The 16,036-nt window shown below is 39.9% G+C and overlaps 1 protein-coding gene and 1 long non-coding RNA gene across 3 annotated transcripts in view; one reads left to right on the top strand and one right to left on the bottom strand.

Annotated features, from left to right (window-relative positions):
• Positions 1–16,036, bottom strand: part of LOC117980409 (uncharacterized) — a 415,604-nt gene that overhangs the window by 337,152 nt on the left and 62,416 nt on the right. The window lies entirely within an intron of this gene.
• The window catches only part of GLRA1 (glycine receptor alpha 1), a 102,820-nt gene continuing 97,468 nt past the window's right edge, over positions 10,685–16,036 (top strand). For both annotated transcript variants that reach the window (XM_063604264.1, XM_003828984.4), the window contains exon 1: positions 10,685–11,664. In XM_063604264.1, coding sequence (XP_063460334.1) covers positions 11,609–11,664 — 56 coding nt within the window. In that variant the 5' untranslated portion in view covers positions 10,685–11,608. The remainder of the gene's footprint in view (positions 11,665–16,036) is intronic.

Here is a 16,036-nt window from a genome sequence, read left to right as displayed (position 1 = left end):
ATGAGCCACCATGCCTGGCCAAGCATTGGAAATATTACTGATCATCTGTTGTAGGAAATAACTGGATAATCACAGAGTTATGAGATGCTGTAATAATATGAGAGCACTGACCTTGGAGCAGATCTGCTACACTGTTGCTATATCTCACTGCCCCTCATTTTTCTCATCTGTAAAATAGAACTTGTAACATCTGCCCTGACTATCCCTGAGTTGCCATAAGGATAAAGTGCAAGATAACAACAAAAGGGAATTGCTGCCAGGTGTGCAGGGAATTGTTAAACCCTGTTTTCTTAGACTTGAAGATTAACCTGACACTTACACAACTTGGTGAGAGCTGGGGAATCAGAAGACACATGCTTTGGTGAGACCCTTCCAATCCAGCACAAGCAGAGGAAGAAGAAAAACAAATGCCAGAGCCAAGCAACATGGCCTAAGTGTGAGCCAAGACAACCAAATAACAGCCCCAGTTCCTCGGCACCATTTCATTCAGAATAATCCTATAAGATGTGATCAAAGAAAGGATCAACAGCTCAAGCATATTACCAGCTATCTAAGCCTTTAGAGGAGAAGGCCCACTGAGAGATTAGGACACTTAGGACATGTCTGAGAGGTTTTCCTGCAGTTAGAGCTTCACTAATTGATATCCAAGCATCAGCAACTATTCCATCTGGCTCGTTATTACCACCACCTGACAAATAAGAGATTGACCTCATGCAGAGTCAAGGGCCCAAAGCAGAGAGCTGGGGGAGGTGCGTGGTGAGGTTTTTTTCAAGGTCATGCAAGACACCCTTTTGCCTCTCATCAGGCTACACAGATACACTCTTGGGTTTGTACAAGTCACATGTCCACATAGTCAATCAAACATCAACAGGCATTTATGAAGCACTGTATGAGTCACAGCTCTCTTGGGTGTAAGGGTGAGAGAAATCCAACTAAAGCTAGCTTAAGCACAAAATAAATTAATTGGTGCATTAAACCAAAAAGGCCAGATGAGACTGTGGTTTGAGGCTGACTGGATGAAGGTGCTCAAACAATCAAACAATATTATCTAGCATCTGTTAATACCTCTCTCCAACTCCCAATTCTGAGTGCCTCAATATTGGCTTTATATTTTGTTTTGTTTACAGTGAGTGGGGGTGTGGTTTATGAGTAGTGGGCTCTCCTACTTACATCCTCAAAGTGTTAAGTCTTAAAAGAAAAATAAATAAAGTGAATTTTTTTCCAGCAAAAGACTCAGAATTAACTGTCATTGGATAGATTCAGGTCACATGTTTATTCCTAAGGAAGTGTCTGTTTAGGGGTGGAGCATATCAACTGAGCAGCCCTGTATCAGGCATGGGAGATCTTTGGCTAATCCTACCAACAGAGGATGAAAGAGGGGTGCTCTTCATGGAAAATCCAGATACTGTTATCAGAAGAATGACAAGTGGATGCTAGGTGAAAAAAAAAAAGCAAAACAAAAATCCAGATGTCAATTCTCAAAACTCTTGTGGTGGAAACACAAAAAGGAAATCCACAATAAGATCATATTTTGTTATCAAGAAAATTATTCTTTAATTGAGAGGATTTGCCCCATGTAAAATTAATAGAAAACCTAATTAATTATAACTAATGATCTAAAATGTACAGTACAGATCATAAGTCTAAAAACAATGCTGTTAGGGATTAAAAGTGCAGGCTTGAAGTTAAGTCTTAATACCACCAGTTACCTGCTGTAACTGAACAAGACAATCTCTCTCTGTGCCTTAAGCATTATTCCTCTATAAACTGGGGACAATAATAGACTCTACTCCATAGAGTTATTCTGATAATTTAATGAGAGAGTGTATCAGAAGCATGAAATACAGTGCAAGTCACAGTGTAAATAAATCTTGTAAAATTTTATTCATTCATCTAATGTTTACTATGTGCCAAGAACTACTACAGACAGTAGTAATAGCTTGGGGAAGAAGAAAGTTCCTATTACTGTGCTGCTTATATTCTAAAATGAAAAAGTAAATACATAAATGAACAAATATTAGGTAAGGATGATTGCTGCAAAGAAAAATTAAACAGAATGAATAATAGTGATGGAGAAAGTACTTCAGGAAGGAGAGTAAGAGGTTTTATCGAGGAGGTACCATTTTAACTGAGATCTGAATTACAAGAAGAACCAATTGTGTGAATGTCTATGTCTGTAGCTTGGAAACAAGAATGAACAAAAGTCTATAGCTTGGTAAGAGATGGGGAGAATGGCAGGAAGTGTTGTCAGAGAAAGGGGGTCAGGGCTGAACATATAAATCCCATGGGTAATTGTATTTCATTCTAAGTATAAAGACAATTCAATGCAAACATTAACTGTGTGAAGAATGAACTATAGGTTGGATGTAAAACTAGAAGTGACAGCTAGAGAAAAAAAATACTTGATGGAAGAAAAAGAATAGAAAGTAATAGCTGATCCCTGAAGAAAGCATAAGGTGAGATAGGCAAAAAGACCAAAAGTGAGCCAGCTGAGGGAATCCATGGGTATAGTGCAGAGTAATGGGGACCCTCCAGTGTCTCCTCATTGCCTCCTGGCTATGAAGGAGTAGTTTGGATCTGAAAAACATTGAGAACAACTATAACAACCATATCAAAAGTGACATCAGATGTTTGAAGGCAATGGGGAGCAACCATAACTTGAAGAGCCAGACAGAAGGAAAATACATCAAAGTGGATCCTAAATTGGTGCTTTCTTGACTCTGGACATTTTCTGACCTCAATACAGAGCAAAAGGGCAAAACAGAAAGCAGTGGCCTAGTTCACTGGGATGGAAGGGCAAAAAAATTAATTAAATGCAGCCAAAAATTGAGGAGACAAAATCCCCCTGCAAAAAAAAAAAAAAAAAAAAAAAAAAAAAAAAAAGAACCACAGAAAAAGTGAGCTCAACATTCTGCATGCAAATCCTCATAATGCATTTGCCAAATTCTCAGCTGCACATACACGTGGTCAGAGGCCGAGAAGCCAAGCAAACATAGCTAATAACCTCCTCTAGGAGGTGGAGCTAATTTCCCTCTCCTTGAGTGTGAGCTGGACTTAATGGCTCAACCTCCAAAAGAAAAGAATATGGGAATAGAAAAATTGTAACTTTATAATAGAGAAACCTGGCAGAGATACTACCTAAACCAAATGATCAAGTTTATCTTCAATAGTAATAAGTTATGTTGATGTCATGTATCCCCATGATATCACTTCATCTCTGTGATATTCTTCCAAAAACTCATAACCTCAGTCTAGTCAAAAGAAAATCATCGGACAAAACCAAATTCATAATTGAGTGGCATTCTATGAAATACCTGACCAGCACTCTTCAAAACTCTTCAGGCCACGAAAAACAAGGAAAGACTGATAATCTGTCACCATTTGTAGGAAACTGAAGAGAAATAATGACTAAACGTAATGTGGTACCCTGCATTTGATCTTAAGACAGTAAGAAGAACAATAAGAAAAAACTGTACCAATATTGATTTTTTAATTTTGGCAAATGTACCATATTATATAAGATGTTAACATTAGGAGAAATTGGGTGAAGGATATATGAGAACTTTTCTGTACATCTAAAAATAAAACAAAATGAATGACAGTGATGGGAGGGATACTTCAGGGAGGAAGGTCAGAGACAGCTTCATTACAAGATAAAATAAACATATTTTTTAAAAAGCAGCTTCTAAGGATTGAAAAGCTTAGCAATGATTTTGGCAGTCTCACAGAGTTGAGGGAACAGAAATTGGAGTTCAGGACCCACCAAAGAGAAAGGCAGAGAATTGGCTTTCAATTAAGACCCTAATAGGCTATGCGCAAGGAATAAGGTAAATCAGAAAGTGACATTCTCACGAAGCCTGAAACACAACTTAAAATCATCTTAATCCATGATTAAGTCAAGATGATCTGTCCATACTCTCTCTGCTAACCCAAAGTAAATTTAATCCTTCCCAGAAGATAACATGATCCAGTGCCACCATAATTTTTCATACACAGTGTAAGGCATTCACTCAAAAAATACCAAGTGTATCAGTAAACAGATACAAATAAACAAAATCTATGATAAAAAATCAAGTAATAGAAACACACCAATAGATGACCCATATTTTAGAATTATCAGACAGGAAATTTAATCAGGATTAATGCACTCCAGAAAATTGGTGAAAAGATAAGGAATGTCACCAGAGAACAATAATCTATTTTAAAGAGAAAAGAAAAGAAGAAGCAAGTGGTAATGCTAGAGCTGGAAATTAAAACAATTGAAATTAATATTTAATTAATTTAATAATTAAAATTAATTTAACAAGTGTAAAATCAGATGAAACACAGCAGAAGAGAAGATTAGTAGAAAGAGTAGAGAAGATCTAGATTGGTGCAGAGAGGAGAAAAGAGAATAAAAAATGCAGAAAAGGGCATTGACAGCATATGAGACACAAGGAAAAAGCCTAACATAAGTGCAATTGGAGTTCTAAGTGGAGAGGCAGAATAAAGAAAAAGCAATAATGAAATGCTGACTATTGATGAAATACATCAAGGCACAAATTCAAAAAAGCTCTATAAGCCCCAAGCAAGATATTTGTAAAGAAAATCAAACCTAGGTACAGCACATAAAACTGGTAAAAACCAAAGACATAAAAATCCTTAAAACCATCAGGGGGAAAAAAAGAATAATTACCTTAAAACGACCAAAAATAAGACGTACTGCTGACTTTTCAAAGATACAATGTCAGCCAGAAAACAATGGAATAACATTAGTCAACAATATGCTTCTAAATACCTCTAAAATGAAATAATAAAGCAGAGTGGATACCAGAAAATATTTTGAACTGAATAATATTGAAAATATGTCTTATCACAACTCATGGAATGCAGCTGAAACAAACATCAGGAAAAAATATATATGGAAAGTAAGAAAGGTTGAAAGTTAATTATCTAAGCATCCATCTCAAGAAGCCAGAAAAAGATAACCAAATTAAACCCCCAAAAAATGCATAAGTTGAGAGCAAAATAAATGGAATAGAAAACAAATTTATAATATAGAAAAGAATTTCTAAGTTGGTTACATGAAGTGACCAATACAATGGCTAATGACCTAGAAAAAGGTAACCAATAAAAAAGGAAAAGTACACATTACCAATATAACAAAAAAGAATACATCACTCCAGATTCTGTAGACTAACAAGACAGGAGGATTATAAAAAATGTTATACAAAGGTAAATTTTAAATAAAATGGACTAATGCCTACAAAGATACAACTTACTAAAACCAACACATGAACAAGTACAATCAGAATAGTTCTATATCTATTAAACTGAACCTTAAAATATAAACCTTCCACTAAGAAACTTCCAGATGGCTTCACCAATGAACACTCCCAAACACTGAAAGAAGAAACAGCACAACTTTGCGTGGATGTTTGTAAAGAATAGAAAAGAAATAACATTCACAACTTGAAGATGCCACCATAATCTTTATACCAAAACCTGAAAAACGCATTTTTAAAAAAGGAAAGTTACAGGTTGATCCCCCTCAAGAACAAAGATTATTTATTCCATTTAGTCATAAGCAAGCAAAATGAACATAATAGAAATCAGAATAATATTAATAGATATCTTTGGCAGATAATGACTGGGAAGAGGTAAGAGGCAGGCCTCTAGAGTCCTGGTAATGTTCTATGTGAGTGTTCATTTTGTAAATAATTTATCAAAATTTATGCATTTATGTGTATTTCAATATTAAAGGGTTTTTAAATATGCAGTACAGGAATCTCTTTTATCACCTCCTTCCTTCCAAGTACACTGATTATGCTTTTCTTGTGCTACCATTTTCCAAAGTTCCTAGCACACAGAAAGTACTTAATAAATATTTATTAAAAACTGAATGAACAGATCTTTATTTGGACATGTAAAACCTCAGCACAGTGTCAGACACACAACCAGTGTTCAAGATATATGTGTTTCTTAAATAAATGAACAAGGCTTTGAGTGAATGAACAAACTCAGTAAAAGTGTATCCTATGTCAAGCCTTCTTAATCCCGAAAGTCTTTATGGACACGGTAGGAGATGAGAGACCCAATGAGAAAAACTGACTGGGCCAGACGCAGTGGCTCATGCCCTAATCCCAACACTTCGGGAGGCCAAGGCAGGCGGATCACCTGGGACCAGGAATTCGAGACTAGCCTGGCCAACATGGTGAAATCCCATCTCTACTAAAAATACAAAATTAGCCAGGTGTGGCAGTGCACACCTATAATCCCAGCTACTCGGAGGCAGGAGAATCGCTTGAACCCAGTAGGTGGAGGTTACAGTGAGCAGAGACCACGCCACTGCACTCCAGCCTGGGAAACAAGAGCAAAACTCCATCTCAAAAAGAAAAAGAGAGAAAGAAAGAAAAACTGACTGAATAAACATGAAATAACATGTAAGGGCAGATGAGAAGAAAGTAGAAAAAAGAGGCAGAGATAGTTTGAGAGAAAGATGGAAATGAGGCACAGGGAGATCGCTAAAAGTCTCTCACGAACAGTAAGCTGTTAGAGCACCAAGTGCAAGTATAGACTTGGCTACAAAAGAAAATTGGGGAGCGTCTGGTCTCTCAGCAGGTCAGCTTTAATATGAAGCATTTTTCATCACAGATCTTAGCTCCACTTCTGGTATTTTAGGTCTCACAGAAAAAAACGTAGGGAACCATGACCTGAAAGATAGGAGTCCTCCAATCTAGATTCAGTTGTGTTGTGGTATCTTAAGCCAGCCATTCCACTTTCCTGGACCCTGAATAGCTAGTGAAATGGGAGGAAAGGTCTCTTAGTATTTTATGCATCTATTCTTTACAACTAAAATTCTGGTGTCACTGAGATCCCCCAAGTAGTTCCGGGGTCCCTTCTTTAAAGGATAAAGAACAGGTAATTGCTTTGCAAAAAAAAAAAAAAGTAACAAGAGCATTCTGGATTAGGATTAGAAGGATTAGAAAGAGCTGGCAGCAAGCCTCTAATTCTTTGGAGAAAAGACTCTTCCACAGTCCCATTTTCAGGCCTTTATTCATCATACTACAACACAATTAGGCAAGCTGCTCAGTTGTTCCAAATATCTATCTGTCTTTGCAAAGTATCATTCAGGCCTGTCAAAGCAGTGTTGAAACATACAGCACTCTCCTCTGTGAATGCCATTACGGACAGAGGCTTGGCATTATATTAATTACATTAGCTGGCTCAGGACAACATAATCTCACCTGATTAACAATATTCCTTACTCTCTTTCCCCTGTATTTGTGTCCTCTGCCTGAATCTTTTTGTTATTTTGTTTATTCACTCATTCATCCTTGCAATAAATATTTACTGAGCCCTTAGTATCTGATACGGATATGTGATATATATCAGTATATATTAGTAATAAAAACAGGCAAACTCTCTTCCCTCATAGATTTTCCTGACTTTCTTTCTGCATTTCCTTTATCTTAATTGAAACAAAAAAAATAGTTGAAACCCCCTTTAGCTATAATTAGGGTACTTGTGTTCTTGTCCCAGCTGCGCTATGAGTCTAAGGGGTAAGTCTATTAACCTCTCTGTATATAATTTTCCTCTTCTGTACTCGAAAGTGTTGAACAAGACTATCTTAAGGAATTTCTCACATGGACTTTTTCAGTAGCTCCTAACTAGTCTCCCTGCTTTCATTTTGCTCCTGCCATCCCAGAAATTTTATTCTTGGAGGTAGTACCTGCTCTAGTCCCCAACTTCCTCTCTAATCTCACCTTCTATCACTATTCCCTGCACTCACTCTGTCCAGGCACACTGGTCTCCATGCTGTTTCTTGTACACTCCAAACATACTCCCCTCTCCGGGCTTTTACATTTGCTTTTCCCACTGCTTAGAAAGCTTTCCATACCTGCCCCCAAGGTTCACATGACTCATTCCTTCACTTCCTTCAATTACATAAATGCCTTTTCAGGAGCCATTCTCTGATATGCTCACCTTACATAAAATAGCACCTCCATGCCACTCTCTGCCCTGCCTTTTTCTTTTTAATTCTTATGACTGCCTAACTCATCATATATTTCCTTGTTTGTCTTGTCTTCCTCCAATAGAAGATGCATACCTTTAGAATAGGGCTCTTGGCTTGTTTTGCTCCCTGCTATATCCGCAGTGCCAAGAATAGTACCAGATACACAGTAAATGCTCAATAAATGTTTGTTGAATGAATAATGAATCTTTTCTAGTAATAAAATAAGTCTTGCCGTGTGTCAAAATTTATTCATACTTAGTAGGGCTCAAATCTGGCTACTAGGACCTATAAGAGACCAGTCAAGTATTAGAACTACGCTGGAGTCAGACTACACAGAAAAGTTACCAATAGAAATGAGCCATTAGCTGAAGCCAATCCATTCCATTCCTTGAAGATTTTTGTTTCATAGCATGGTAAGCTACAATAAGATTAGACTTAAATATTTATTCTATGCAGTTTCTTGCAGTGAGAAAAGTGGCATTACTGCCCTCATTTCACTTAGGCCTGGAGTTTAGTCATTTATCCAACATAACCAACCTTTTTGAAGCAGAGATAAAATAAGGACATAAATCCCTGACTGCCAAGCCCACAGTTGTTTATTTTCAATAGTGACCTAAACAAGAACAAAAAGATCTGTACAGGCATAAATATGTGATATGAAGGGTAAAAAGTGTAGATTAACATGAGGGACTCTTCCCACTGAACTTCTGAAGCAACTGCATGTTCCAAAAGTTTTTCTTATATACTGTTTATTTTATACACTATCAGTATATACTGTGCTGTTTATCTTATATACTGTCATATCCCCAATACTTGGCACATGCTCATTTCATGTGTACTGATTAAATGAAAGTATCGGCCTCATAGTAAACAGAGGCCTATTAACAAACAGGTGCCCCTCCATCAACCCAGGTAATAATTACTCTTACCTCCTGCACAGGCCACAGCCTTGGAGCCACTCACACTCATGAACAGCAACACACACTCAGCACCCCTTGAAGGAAAAGAAAAACAAATTTCCACATACTGCATCACACCTGGCTATGCAGGTATTTCCTAGTCAGATGAGGGACCAGGACAAAATTGCCAGCTTACGGCTTGTTTCAGTACTTCTAGGACCACCACAAAGACACACATAGATACATACACATCTATGTGTATGTGGAGAAAGACCCATTTACAAATACAAATGTACAAATACACATATGCATATCAAAATCACTTCAGAATTAGGCACGATACAAATCATAAATAAATTTGTATACACAGTAACATACAAGCTGGTTTTGCCCTAGCATACTCACAAATGTACACAAACACATACACAAAGATAACACTTACCTCAAGGTTTGACTGTGAAAAGTAAATGAGATTATGTGAATTCACAGTAATTTCTGACACATAGAAGCCATGCTAATAAAGGTTAGCTCTTGATTACATATGTAAAAATACATATATTATACATTATATTTAAATTTGTATCCAACTCATATTAATGTACACCTTCAAAACAAAATGTCCTTTTCAGTCACTACGCAGAATATCATGGAAATTCTAGACTGTGGGAGCCAATAACAGAACCGGTAGTGTGGGGTATGCTATTGTAGTACAGGGGGAGGGGAGGGGAAATCCTGCTGGTAGGAGGCTAGTAAACAAGACTTTCCAGATCTTTTTGCCTGGGAGAAGGCCTAGCCTTGGAGGGAGCTGAGCTGATGAGTATTCTTGGGAGATCAGCCAAAGGAGTTTCTAACGTTATTGGGTAAGGAGGAGGGGTTGTCCTCTCTCAGTAGCCTTGGGCGAGAGAGTCCCCAGAGTCCCAGTGAGTTCAAATCAGCCAGAAAATCCTTTAAAGTATTTATCCTATAGTCCCACAGCTTGAAGAAAATCTGATTAACTCCATCTCACCAGATGGGCTTTACAGTGAAATGTATAGCTGGTTTCTAAGATTCAAATAAGGTGGGAAAACAGAGGAAGAAAAAACGGAATGTGAGTCATAACACATCCCTGTGTGTACAACTTGGCTCTGCCATCAATTTGGAGCAAGCCACAGCTGTGTGAGGCTCAGTTTCCCCAGCATATAAAAGGCGAATAAAACTGTCTCCTGTCCAGTTGGAAGAAGGTGCTTTTATTCCCTCTCGAAAGGGTGCCAGCCACAACACCTCCCACTCAACCCTGGAAACTGCTCAAAGAATTTCTCTCCTATTTCCCTGCTGCGGTGACCCTGGAGGGGGTCTTTATCGATCAGACTTCTTTTTGGGTATTCCTCCTTTCTTTTTAGGGCCAAATATTATAACTTCAGAGCTCTTTTAAAAAAAAATCAGGGATCTGGTTCAACTCTTCCCTTTTAAAAGGATAAATTGAGCCCAGAGCACGTCTTAACAAGGAACCATGTGTTTTACTCACATACAACTGCATTCTTTAAAAATCAAGGCAACCTTTTGAGAGACCAGGAGAGATTAATTCCATAACCTCTCTCACCCCACCGCTTACACGGAAAGAAGCTTGGGGGTAGGAGGGGGATTGCGCAGATCTCGTCCAGCACCCTAAGCGTTAAATTCAACCCGGAGTCTAACAGGCTATTGGCCGAATACCGGGAGAAGATCTGGTTTTCGTAGCCGCGGGCCAATGAACACCTCGAGTGGGAGGGTTTGAAGATACTAAGGAGTTTTCCCCCCTTTTTTTCCCTCTCAACCCCCTCCCATCGGCTATCACCCCTCCCATCCCCCACGCCTCCAGTTTGTTAAATTAATGCAGTAAGAAAGTCTGAAGATCTGAAGGAGTCTTGACCAAGGGAAGATGAGCGAGCTCAGAAAACCGAGATGCATCTGAGACATTGGGCTTCAGAGCCCCGCGGGGTAGCCATGGACCCCGGTAGCCCCTGAAACTTGCCCTGGGCTCTCTGACGCCTGCGGCCCCGAGCAATGGGACACCTTTTCTGCAGTGATCACAACTTATTCGGCGGGGACCAGGAAACAGGAATAGCAAGGCGACAGCAGACCCGCACAGAGGCAGGAGAACGAGATTCCGAGACTGGATTGCGATGCGCCAGCCTGGCACACTCTCCGAGATTTAACTGAAGGCAGCGCCGTCAACCGCTTTCCCCTCGCCCCTAACCCCCTCAGGCCGGCCCAGAGCCATAAAGCTCTGTTCTCTTTACCCAAGATGCTCGCCCAATCCAACGGTCCGAGGCCAGCGCTCTGATCTCCACAGAAGATTTTTTTCCTTGCATGGAGCTGGCCGTTTAAACAGAAAAACAGGGGTAAGAAAAAAAAAAAAAAGGAAATATACCCACCCCCAAACGTGCCTCCCCAGCGCCGCAGGGAGCCAGCAGACACGCTGGAGTTTAACAAACAGCAATACTCTTCGCGCTCCTGAAAAGCAGGTCTGGACGCTCTCCGTGGTGCTGAAACGCCTCGCAGCCGCCGCTGTCCGTGGTATCTACGGCCCCCTCGCTCCAATTTCCCCTGGGGCTCTCCCTCTGCGCCCCTGTTCCCCGCCTCCCTTTAACATCTGGATTATTTTTTGCAATAGCGCTTTCTGGTTTTGTAAGTGCCAATTTGAAACATTTTTGCCCCCATAACTCGTGGACTACAAAGCACAAGGACCTGAAAAATGTACAGCTTCAATACTCTTCGACTCTACCTTTGGGAGACCATTGTATTCTTCAGGTATGCAATTTTCTACTGACCACATCGCTCTGATGGAAATGGGGGGGAAAGAGTACGGAGGCTACCTCTGTCCGTGGTCCCATCATTTTGGGGAAGAGGGGTGCTGTATTCCACTGCAATCAGGTCCTTCCATCCCCCGTCTCCCTTCTCCCCCCTCCCGCCCCCCGCCACCCACCCCACCCCCGCCCGCAGGGTGTCTGGCTTGTGCGTGGAGGTCTGAGACAGTCGCTGTTCTGGCAGCTGTTTGCCTGTTTCTTACGGTTTGTTTGTCCTTCTGTCTGCTACACCCCCCCACTATTGGTCCCCAGCCCCACTGCATGTTGGCTTTCACTCGGCTGAGGACTTTAAAGGGAAGCTTTAGGAGTTACTCAGTTTAATTAGGACTGCATTCCCCCTAACCGCAGTGCCGAAAACCTCAGCTTTCCCGTCTGGGAGCCAAGTGACAACTAGCGGTGACGGGGAAGGTTGCACTCAAACTCGCTGGACACAGAGCATTTCATTTTCTGTCCTTTTTTGCTGTTGTTTTCTTTTTCTGCGAAGAGGGAGGGGGGTTACTAAGGCTGAGTGCTTGGAAACAATAGTATTATAACCTCAGTGTGTAAAGCCCTGAACTTGGGTGCAGAGTGGATCTATTTAGGAACATACTGGGAAACATTTCCCTTTTGAAACTTTGACTGCCTCTTTCCCCAACCCACCTTTCCAAACTCTGTTAGCTGCAGATCCTGAACTCATGAGCAATCCTCATTTGCTTTGTTTTTAAATTTATGCTTATATTTGACTCATCAGCTGAGTTATCCCATCCACTGTCTCTCAGGTTAAAATTTTCTGCCTGAAGACTTGTCTTTCTTATGTTAGTAGAAGTGAAAAGTGAAAAATCACCTCTTTAAGAAGGATTGAAATAGATAGTCCTTTTGTAAGTGTGTGAATCATACCATCTTCAGAGATGGCTATGATAAATTCCACTTATATGAATTGAAAAAAATTGTTCTTCTTCCATGACATGCAGGGATCATTAATCTTCCTCATTTTAGATGCCTGCCTCTCATATTTTACTGTGGCATTGGATTAACAGTCATTTCAAAAACCCACTCCAAATTGTTTTTAAAAATAAGTGGTCACCAAATATTATCCTCTCCCAACATAAAACAGCAAATAATTTTTGTTTTATTACAGTTCACAAGAATTGCTGATTTGACTAATCTGTTGGCTGGTTTATTAAATGACACCTCCCCTCAAATAGTAAGTTTCTGTATTTCAGCCTCTTTTCATGTCTTTCTCTTGAGATGAAGAAAAGGCATGCCCCCTTATCTGAGATACCCAATGCTAAAGCTTCTAATCTCCTGTTCAAACAATTATTTTGTAGGCCACAGAGTCCTGACCACAGATCAGACTGCAAATAGTCAGAGAGTCAGATAGAATGAAAAAGTACAACAATCCAGGGCCTTATGAAACGTATCAAAATGTGGCTACTTTATGGGGGAAAGGGCAGGAAGTATTCTATTTATAATATGAGATCCTTTATCCCCTGCATATTTAATAGAACTACAAATGTATGGAGGTTGGGTACTTTGTAACATTTGTATGCGAATTGATTCTCTGCTTGGTTTACAGGAGACAGAACTGAACCAGAGAGATTAAAGAGCAAATTAATAGAACCAAGCACATCTTTCTCCCCACACACACTCTCTCTTTTTTTCTTGATGAGCAGTATGCAATGCTTGATTTTCCTCTCCAGACATTGTCTTTCACAAAAGGGAAACTCAGTCTAAAAGGTCTGGATTGTAGTCATTTTGATAAGGTTATGAATCCACTGTGTTAATTCTTCAACTAAGTTGGTGGTGGCCTATCAGAAAACATTCTACATCTCTTTCCCCTACGTGTGTGAACGCACACATGAGCTACAATGGATGTGGGATATAATTCTACGTGTTTATAAGGAAAGAAGAGTTATAACTGTGGAGAGCTGGAAGTGTGGGTGGCACCACTGCACTTTCAAAATATAGGAACGGCTACTTCATTAGGGGAGTAAATGTTGATTTTTGAAACACAATGCAGACAATAATTGAACTCAGGAAATTCAGCAATTTTTCACAGAGATTAAAAAAGGTCACAAGGAAGTAAAGTGAGCAGATTGTATTTGTTCAATTGGTATTTTCATTTCTAAGTCACTCATTTTTAAAATTCCAGGTGAAAATACAGAAGCATTATAATGTGAGGACTTATTAGAATGTATTTGGGGGTAGATGGAGGCTGGCAGGTCTCTAGCAGGTTCCATGTGAATAACCCCTTCTTCCCCAGGGGATGGGTGCTGTACTGGAATGGCCAATCCAATCATCTCAGTCACCCAGGTACTCCTTAGAATAAATGATGCCAGCTGCTCACCTTGTTGGGGAAATCGGGGGCTAGGAAAGGCTCTCAATAACAGACATGCTGCATCAGCACATAACCAGCGAAATGGCAATAACAACAGCAAAACAAACAAACAAAAACAAAAATCGAGTGAATGAGGCGGAAATCCCATATGGTACGAGCACAGAGGAGGAACTGGGTCTTAGAAAGGGAAACATGGGGTCCTGGAAGACAAAAAGCATTGCATGCTCATCAACTGTGTCTTCATAAGTAAGATCGGGTGATTTGGCTAAAGTTCCTGATTTGATATTTTAAAAACCTATGGTTCTAAAATTCAGTAAGTGGCATTCTGAGAGTCAATAACCTAAATGTTTTCCCTTATTTTCAATTGAGAATGGGGCCCTGTAGCCAGACTGGTCAAAAATAATAGGCAAATTTTTTTAACGGTAGAAGCATGTTTCTTTCAAATGTCCTCTCAAGCCAAAGTGAACGTGGCTTTGATCCCCAGAGCCCTTACAGAGGCTTATGGCTGGGTCAGGCCCAGAATGACCCCAAAATTCTCTTGCCTTCTGAGCAACTCAAAAAGACACATGTTTCTCCAGCTCTGCGCTATTGACACTTTTAACTGGATAATTCTTTGTTATGGAAGTTGTCCTGGGCATTGTGGGATGTTTAGCAGCATCCCTGGTGCTAGTAGCACTACCTCCCTGAGTCATGACCATCAAAAAATGTCTCCAGACCTTGCCAAATATACATCCTGGGCAAAGGGGAGACAAAATTGTCCAAGGTTTCAAACCACAGTACAGAATGACCAAATTTTTAATCAGCTGCTCCAATGTAGTAATTATAACGAGGAGGAAAGTCTAGCTTCCTTGAGAAAATGCCCCTCATGAAATATATAAAGCACCCTGATAAAACAAAAATGGACCTAGCATGTGCTTGAGAAGGGAATAAAGGCAGGGAGATAAACCAGATCTAATCCCTGGGTGGTTTTCCCAAAAGATGATCAGCTTTTCTTTAATGTGCTACTTCCCTCTTCCATCCCAGTAGATGCTTCCTTGCACTGGATTTTGTACTGAATATGCCACTCAACTGCTAACAAAGGTCATCAAAACCTTGAAGGGAAGATGTTTCTATCCACATTAGGATCAAAAGGAAAATGACAAATACATTGTTTCATATCTCAGTCCTAAAGAAAAAACCTACCCAGTTGAAAGGTGAATGGGCTTTTCCTTGAGGTGGCCCCTGTGGCTTCTCCATCTCCATGCTTGTCAAGAAGGGCAGATGACTGTCTTGATTTTTCCCTTCTTGAAGGAGAGCTGTACTCCACCTTGAATCTTACCTGCTGCATTTTGGCACTGCAGAACGTGCCTAGGAGTTTCTGACATGGCCCAAGGACTTTTCTCCAAGGAATGAAGTTCCTTGGGCAAGTTTGTATTAGCATCAAATTAAGTATTTGATTAATTAAGAATACTTAATATTAAGTACCTTATATTAAGTATTCTTACTGTAAATAACAAAAAGGGAGTCTACTCCCTTTTTGGGCTTAGGAACCTTAAAAAAGAGAAAAGAAAATGTTGTGATTTGGCTCCTGAAGGACGGGTTGGACAGGGACCCTAGGCTGGTAAATGGAGTAATGAATCAGCACATGACTTCTGCATATTTGCCAAACTGGTAATGACCTAAGCAGAGGATATTTAGGAAATTGTTTTCTTTAGATTGTCTTATGAAAGAGGTTATGGCCATGTAGTGCAGCGGGAAGAGAAGTTGGGCTATAATTTGAGAACTCCTGCCTCTAGAGTCAGCTCTGCTTCTATCCCATAGCATGGGCATAACAAGTCTCTTCCTCTAATGGGGACTCAATTTTCTTACCAATCAACTCAAATGACTGAATCTGACACTTCTACATTCTCTCCAACCCCTGATAAGATCTTCATCAAAGGCAGGGGCCCATACCCACATAGGTTCAGGATGAATTGACCAGTGGTGATGCTGCCTTCATTTCTTCACCAGGAACTTGTTT

The sequence above is a fragment of the Pan paniscus genome, chromosome 4 (genome assembly GCF_029289425.2).
Source record: "Pan paniscus chromosome 4, NHGRI_mPanPan1-v2.0_pri, whole genome shotgun sequence".
NCBI classification, from domain to species: Eukaryota; Metazoa; Chordata; class Mammalia; order Primates; family Hominidae; genus Pan; species Pan paniscus.
This window is presented reverse-complemented; position numbering and strand designations above follow the sequence as displayed.